Genomic DNA, 8,329 nt, shown 5'->3' with positions numbered 1-8,329 from the left:
CTCTCGCTTGTTCTCTCTCAATCATCCACTCTCCTTCTCCCACTGCACAGACACACACACACACACACACACACACACACACACACAGACACATTCATTTCCTCTTGTGTGTTCCATCCAACTCTCTGAATTTCTGAGAGCTGAATCTACACCCTCCCCACTTACTCGTTATTTCTGACTCCTTCCAGATGCCAGTGTGGCTTCCTTACTAATGCATGTGTGTGTGTGTGTGTGTCCCCTACGGGGGCCTGTAGGATGTGAAGAGCAAACACAAGTTCAAGCTGCAGACGTACTCCAGCCCCACCTTCTGTGACCACTGTGGCTCACTGCTCTATGGGCTCATACACCAGGGCATGAAATGCTCCTGTGAGTCTCTCTCTCTCTCTCTCTCTCTCTCTCTCTCTCTCTCTCTCTCTCTCTCTCTCACACACTCTCTTTCTGTGTGTTGAATTGTGGAAATTAATGATTTATACATTGATATATTGAGTGAGTTTTAAGATGATTACATTTTCTAGAAAAATCTGAAGTGTCATGCAACCATAAGCCTGTGTGTATAATATTTGTGTGTGTGTGTGTGTGTGTGTGTGTTTGTGTTTGTGTGTGTGTGTGTGTGTTTGTGTTTGTGTGTGTGTTTGTGTGTGTGTGTGTGTGTGTGTGTGTGTGTGTGTGTGTGTGTGTGTGTGTATGTTTGTGAGGCTGTGAAATGAACGTTCACAAGCGCTGTCAGAGCAGTGTTCCCAGCCTCTGTGGCCACGACCACACAGAGAAGAGGGGGCGGATCCACATCACCGCGCGCATAGAGAGGGAGGACATGTATGTCACAGGTGAGGAGAGAGGCGGAGCTCCACATCCTCTACATCCTCTACCCACGGGAGGGAGGGGCAGGAGGGAGGAGAGGATAGGAGGTTTTACTGGATATATATCAGTGAAAGGCCAGATAATATTGGGAATATATACACATGGATGAGTTTGAAATAATCAGTGTTTCTGTTTTAGAGGATGTATGGGAGTGGAGATGATATCACTTTAAAGAGTTTTACCTGTCTGTGACACAAAGCAGACAGACATACTGAGAGAGAAGTGAGAGTGTGTGTGTGATACAGATATATATATATATATATATAGAGAGAGAGAGAGAGAGAGAGAGAGGGAGGGAGAATGGTAGAGCAGTTGAAAATCATTTGAAGGTTTCAGCAAGAAATTCAAATTATTCAGTCAAGGAAGTCCATGCATGGTCACCCTCACCGCTACCCAGAGATTCTGAGGCATCTATCGATCCATCCATACATACATACATACATACATACATGAAACATTCATCTCCCAAACACACAGAGACAAAAAATGAATGTGAAATCTATGAGTCTATCCATGATTCAACATGTCTCTCACAGTTGTTACACTGCATTCCAAATGTTATTTCAGTTCTGTGTCCTTCTTTCTCTCTCTCTTGCTCTCTCTCTCTCTCTCTCTCTCTCTGTCACTGTCTTTCTATCTTTCACCTCCATAGTACACACAGGCACACAAGTACACACAGACACACAGACACACAAGTACACACAGAGACACAGACACACAAGTACACACAGATACACAGACACACAAGTACACACAGGCACACAGGCACACAAGTACACACAGGCACACAAGTACACACAAGTACACACAGACACACAAGTACACACAGGCACACAGACACACAAGTAAACACAGACACACAAGTACACACAGGCACACAAGTACACACAGACACACAAGTACACACAGACACACAAGTACACACAGACACACAAGTACACACAGGCACACAAGTACACACAGGCACACAGACACACAAGTACACACAGATACACAAGTACACACAGGCACACAGACACACAGACACACAAGTACACACAGATACACAAGTACACACAGGCACACAAGTACACACAGATACACAAGTACACACAGACACACAAGTACACACAGACACACAAGTACACACAAGTACACACAGGCACACAAGTACACACAGACACACAGACACACAAGTACACACAAGTACACACAGGCACACAAGTACACACAGGCACACAAGTACACACAAGTACACACAGGCACACAAGTACACACAGGCACACAAGTACACACAAGTACACACAGGCACACAAGTACACACAGACACACAAGTACACACAGGCACACAAGTACACACAGGCACACAAGTACACACAGGCACACAGACACACAAGTAGACACAGACACACAAGTAGACACAGACACACAAGTACACACAGACACACAAGTACACACAGGCACACAGACACACAAGTACACACAGACACACAAGTACACACAGATACACAAGTACACACAGATACACAAGTACACACAGACACACAAGTAGACACAGACACACAAGTACACACAGACACACAAGTACACACAGGCACACAGACACACAAGTACACACAGACACACAAGTACACACAGATACACAAGTACACACAGATACACAAGTACACACAGACACACAAGTACACACAGACACACAAGTACACACAAGTACACACAGGCACACAAGTACACACAGGCACACAGACACACAGATGTGTTTGTATTTGCTGGTTGTGTTTCAGTCCGTGAGGCTCGTAACCTCATCCCTATGGACCCCAACGGCCTGTCTGACCCCTACGTGAAGCTCAAACTGATCCCTGACCCCAAGAGCCAAAGCAAACAGAAAACCAGGACCATGCGCTCCACTCTCAACCCTGTGTGGAATGAAAGCTTCACCTTGTGAGTCTCTCGATGACCTTAGTTGGCGCTCCAAAGTACATGAAAAAAGTGTGTTAGTGTAGGACGACCCTTTTGATCTATTTTTGAGTATGAAAGAGATGTAGCATACTGTAGCAGGTAACCTGAGAACTATATGTGTGTATAGTATGTACTATATACTTATGAATAACACAGGTGGGACATCAAGCCTCTTCTTTTCTCCCTCATGTCCTTCTCTCACTTCCTTGGACTCGCTGGCAGCTCTGTGCGAGGACGGCAGTGGGACCGGCGCCTGTCTCTAGAGGTGTGGGATTGGGATCGCACATCTCGGAATGACTTTATGGGAGCGCTGTCATTTGGTGTCAGTGAGATATTCCGCCGTTCCGTCAGTGGCTGGTTTAAGCTACTCCACCAGGATGAGGGAGAGTACTACAACATCCCCGTTCCTGACCCTGACCTAGAGGTGACCGACCGCTTTAAATTAGATTATGTGTCATGTGTAATGGGAAAAGGACTATAATGTATGTCATATTTATTCTATGGTGTCAACTGGGAAATGGTTTTATTACCTCTGTGTCCACCTGCGATGGCTCCAGTTTCGTATTAAATACTCTAGTTGCACAGTTACGCCACTTGGTGGCAACAGCATTCCTCCAGTCACTTCAAGTGACCGCTTCTTTTCCCCCGTCTCCTTTTTCTTCTTTGCTCCTTCTTTTCCTCCCCTCCCCCCGCAGGAGCCTGTTCCTGACGTGCCTCCCATTCTCCCCTCTCCGACCCCAGTGACTGTGCCCTCAGCCGTGCCTGTGCCGGTGCCCGTGGCTACGCCGGCCCCCGTCTCCGTCTCAGTCTCCATCTCCCCTGTTGCCATCCCAGTCGCCCCGTGCCCGCCGGCGCTCCCCGTGGGCAAGGCTGGCATGTCCCTGCAGGACTTCAACTTCCTGATGGTGCTGGGGAAGGGCAGCTTTGGAAAGGTAACGTCGGAGAGCTTAACCAGATTAGCGCAGCGCAGCGCTGCCTGCCAGCACAACCCTCATCTGCAGCGCAGAGATTAGGCGAGGAGTCTGGCACACCTGCTGCAAGAAGAGGAGCAGGCAGCGAGGGAGATAGGAGATATGGCTTTATTCCACCCACACTGTGGTATCTGTATGTATTTGTGACTCAGTAAGACATGTCATTATACTCTGAGCCTGCAATAGCAGATGACAGAAAAAAAGTTTTATTTTTTGCAAGAAAAGTTGAAGAAATATTGCTCACATTGGCAAAATAATGTTCACACTAGTGAAAAAGTGTGGAGCCTTTAAGGTCAAGTTTCTTTTTTACAAAGGTCAAAATCGATAAGAAGTGAAGTGAAAAGGGGGTGGAGGAATGAAAGAGGTGTACAGTAGCTAATAACAAACACATCAGATCTGAATCGAATGTCCGTTCTGGGCGCAACCTAGAAAGACACGGTAATAAGGTGGAATGATTTTTCACTCACAAATGATATTCCAAAACAAACATATAAATAAAGAATTCAGCTGGCACCAGCAGCAGAGCTTCTCTAATCAGGAATACATCAGTAGCCACCTTCTACAGGCTTGGCTTTCCCTCTCCCGCTTTCTTTTAATCTCATTCTCGTTTCTCAGCACATTTACTGAAACGTGTTCTTTTTGAAGAAATGATTTTCGTGGTAGACGGCAATAGTCTTCTTAGTGCAGATGATGTTGGATGTTGTGTCGGCTGTTTTGAACACATGAATAATGTATTGCTTTCAAGCAATTAAAAAAAAGAAGCTGTAAGTCTGTTTATTGACATGGTGTGTTTGAAGTCTTTCTCCCTCACTGTCTGATATGTGTGAGCACCAGCAGATGTCCTTCAGCAAAGGCACTGATCGTTCCTATTCCGCACAAATCATTACCATTATTGACAGAATAGGTTTTGGCAAGTGTATAACTGAATTATTTACTGTTCCTTACCAGTCAGCCAAGGCTATGAGCCGCGCGCGTGTGTGCACGTCTATGTACATCTGTCTGGGTGTGCATGCATGTACATACATACAGATGAGTATACGCACACGTGGATGTGAGTATTTCTCTGCATGCTTCTGTCTTTTGTTTGATGCAGGAAGTTGCTTTTGTTGGCCCTGAATAACATGAGCCGCTAGTGGCTGCCTGTGTGAGGGACAGAAAGACAGAGTCAGTATAGTGGATAGAATGTGAAGCCTAATAAAAGGAATGAAGTCACTGCGGTTGCCTATTATATAAGCCGGTGGGTGATGCTCAGCAGACAGTGCAAACCTGAGGGCCTGCTAACATACGTACAGTAAACGACGAGAGGGAGCGAGGGATGAGATTAAAGCAGAAGGAGATTTGGGATAGAAAAGGAGACAGAGGGAAAACTGTGAAAAAAAAAGCAGAAAGGGAAGAAAAACGTCTTTAAGGGGAGATTTGTCAAGAAAAAGAGGGATTAGTGAAGGTTGTTGAGGAGATGAGAGAGCGACAGCTAGGGGATGAGGGAGAGAGCGGTGGGGGAGTGTAAGAAGACAAGACTAAATTGGTGAGGAAGATAGAATGAACGAGTCTATAGTTAGCTGACCACAACATCAAACAAAGGACTCAGCAGTCACTCATCTGTGAAAAGACTAGAATGTGTGTCCTTGATTTGTGTGTGTGTGTGTGTGTGTGTGTTTATATGTGTGTGTGTGTGTGTCTGTGTGTGCGTGTGTTTATGTGTGTGTGTGTGTGTGTGTGTGTGTGTGTGTTTATATATGTGTGTGTGTGTGTGTGTGTGTGTGTCTGTGTGTGTGTGTGCGTGTGTTTATGTGTGTGTGTGTGTGTGTGAGTGTGCAGCTCTATGTGATGGCTGTGTGTGTGTGCAACTCAGTGTATTGGCTGATAGTTAATGAGTCCATGCTCCCTGTATAAACTGTATAACTCACAAGATGTCCACTCATCCGTGTGTCTCGCTACATTTGTCCATTGCTCCGTTAGTCTTCCATTCCTCTCTCCTCATGAAGTATTTGTTCTCTCACCTCACAACACGCATTTCTCTCCTGCATAGCCTAGAGATGTCCCTGTAAAAATCAGTCAGGGATAAGTTATATACTGTAGGTCCTGCCTTCTAAACAAACCAATAATACTGCCCTTGGTAATTATAATAGCAAGGTAACATTTGTCATTTTCATCACTGTGAGCTACTGTAACCAGAAACCAACTTCTTGATAGAAACCTCTCCTTATATACTTTAAAATAAAAAATAGAACTATGATAATCTATTCACAGATTCTCACTTGAGACTTCACATGATCAGCTTTTCCATACATTTCTATACATTATGAAATATAAAGTCATGGCAAAATCTCTCTCTCTACTTGCTATGTTATTATTGTGAATTTGTGGATGTATTATCTCTCTTAGTTGAGAGCATTAGTCCAGTTCTACAGACACATAGCGTTGTTTGGGTCTCCCCTGACCATGGCAGAAGGGCCATGTTAAGTCAGTCCTGGTTTGTGCCGGTTCCCAGGTGTTACTGGCTGAGGAGCGTGGCTCTGAGCGCCTGTTTGCGGTGAAGGTGCTGAAGAAGGACGTGCTCTTCCAGGATGAGGACACCGAGAGCGCCCTGGTGGAGCGGAGGGTCCTGGCGCTCACCGGCAGACCTCACTTCCTCACCGCACTCTACTGCGCCTTCCAGACCGAGGTGAGACTGCGTGTGTGTATCACTGACTGAGTGTGAAAGTGAATAGTGCACAGGACACATCATCCTCAATAACAGCAGTAGTGTATGTCACTACTACGCTGACTGACTAGAATCACTGAGTCAACATAGGATTACTTTGATTGTTAATGCTTAATTGAGGTTTCACTACAACCCATGATGAATATGAGGTCAGTGTGCACAGGATGCTAAGTCAAGCTTCATAGCTTGTAAGTCATATGTTACAGTATAACTCAGAGGTCTCAATTTTAGGCCCAAGACATCTGTGTGTTTACAGTCATGGGTAAGCATGTGAGATGCAAGCAATGGTGGTTAGATCATGTCAATGCAATATTTAAACGTTTAGTTTTATGTTTTGAGCTTAATTATACTGCACTGGGTCTGACCTAGATATGAGCTTAAATTAATAAATAAATGAATTAGCTTTGTACTCTTTACAAGGTCGTTACTTCTCCTGAGGGGGAGGGGTTACTTAACAAGAACAGATTGCTTTTTAATTTTGACTAGGGGGGATTACATAATGTACTGTGTGTGTGCGTGTGTGGGTGTGGGTGTGTCTGTGTCTGTGAATGTGTGTGTGTGTGTGTGTGTGTGTGTGTGTGTGTGTGTGTGTGTGTGTGTGTGTGTGTGTGTGTGGGTGTGGGTGTGTGGGTGTGTCTGTGTCTGTGAATGTGTGTGTGTGTGTGTGTGTGTGTGTGTGTGTGTGTGTCTGTGTGTGTGTCTGTGTGTGTGTCTGTGTGTGTATGAGAGAGCGAGAGAAAAGCAGTGAAATGTGTTTGTAAGTCCTGTGGTGTAAGAATTGTCTGGTTTTGTTTCCCCTCCTTGTGATTTAATTCGCCTCCAGTATTTCCTTTGCTCTGTGTGTGTGTTTACGCACCCAGACACATCCTCACACTCACACCAGTTCAGGTCGGGTCATAAGGGTATCCTTGTGACCTTTTCTCTCTTTGTGACCTATTGTCATGTGTGTTGTGATTATTCCATGACGGTGGGCTATGTGCTAGGGAAACCTAGCGCTCAGATGGCATCAATATTCCTTCCAATGTTTCCACATCCACATCTTGTAATGTGCTTGTTTGACCCAGCTTCACCTAGTGTATGTGTGTGTGTGAATGTGTGTGTGTGTGTGTGTGTGTGTGTGTGTGTGTGTGTGTGTGTCTGTGTCTGTGTGTGCATGTGTTTGTATCTGTGATTCCGATATGGAATATTGATTAGGAGCTAGCCATGTTGCACCTCTCTCTCTCTCTCTTAGTTGTAAGAAACCCAGTGACAGAATGGATAGCTATAAATAGCTCGGCCATTGATTGGTTGATATTTGAATGGGAGCCAGTCATGGACAGTAGATTGGTGTTTTGCACCATGTCCATTGTTAGAAATGAGTTACAGGATCATAAGGGTATGACAGCATTTAATAGTGATTGCCACTGACTGTCAGTGAGAGCTGATTATTGGTGTTTGATGTGCAGGAGCGCCTGTATTATGTGATGGAGTATGTGAATGGAGGTGACCTGATGTTTCACATCCAGATTGTGGGCAAGTTCAAGGAGCCTCATGCTGCGTGAGTACAATAGGCAAACTCTACCCCCTAATCATATTAACATCCTTAAAAGTCTAGCTCAGAAAAATGGACATTTTCTTTATCATTGAAAAATACAGTTTGACAATCTTTTATTTCTACCCTCCTCTCTCCATTGCTTCGAGCCCCCCTTCTTTTGGCTTGTTCCTCTCTTTCAGGCAGTTTAACTCCAGCATATTAAAAAATACAAAATTGACATTTATTTGCTAAACCTTTCATGCTACCCTGAATTCCTTATCAGTGCTAAACCCAACAATGTATACATACATTTAAGGTCTTTAATGAAAGTAAAAATGCAATGTA

At 44.7% G+C, this 8,329-nt stretch overlaps 1 protein-coding gene across 1 annotated transcript in view; it reads left to right on the top strand.

Moving 5' to 3' along the window:
- The first annotated feature begins 254 nt into the window (after positions 1-254).
- prkcg (protein kinase C, gamma) overlaps positions 255-8,329 on the top strand; it is a 14,191-nt gene continuing 6,116 nt past the window's right edge. Inside the window, exons 1-7 of the mRNA XM_031576656.1 lie at positions 255-366; positions 696-824; positions 2,622-2,778; positions 3,019-3,220; positions 3,492-3,728; positions 6,259-6,432; positions 7,917-8,008. Of these exons, the coding sequence (XP_031432516.1) occupies positions 354-366; positions 696-824; positions 2,622-2,778; positions 3,019-3,220; positions 3,492-3,728; positions 6,259-6,432; positions 7,917-8,008 (1,004 nt within the window). The 5' untranslated portion in view covers positions 255-353. The remainder of the gene's footprint in view (positions 367-695; positions 825-2,621; positions 2,779-3,018; positions 3,221-3,491; positions 3,729-6,258; positions 6,433-7,916; positions 8,009-8,329) is intronic.

The sequence above is a fragment of the Clupea harengus genome, chromosome 11, assembly GCF_900700415.2.
Source record: "Clupea harengus chromosome 11, Ch_v2.0.2, whole genome shotgun sequence".
Lineage (NCBI taxonomy): Eukaryota > Metazoa > Chordata > Actinopteri > Clupeiformes > Clupeidae > Clupea > Clupea harengus.
The sequence above is the reverse complement of the archived record's forward strand: the minus strand, read 5'-3'. Positions and strand labels throughout refer to the sequence as shown.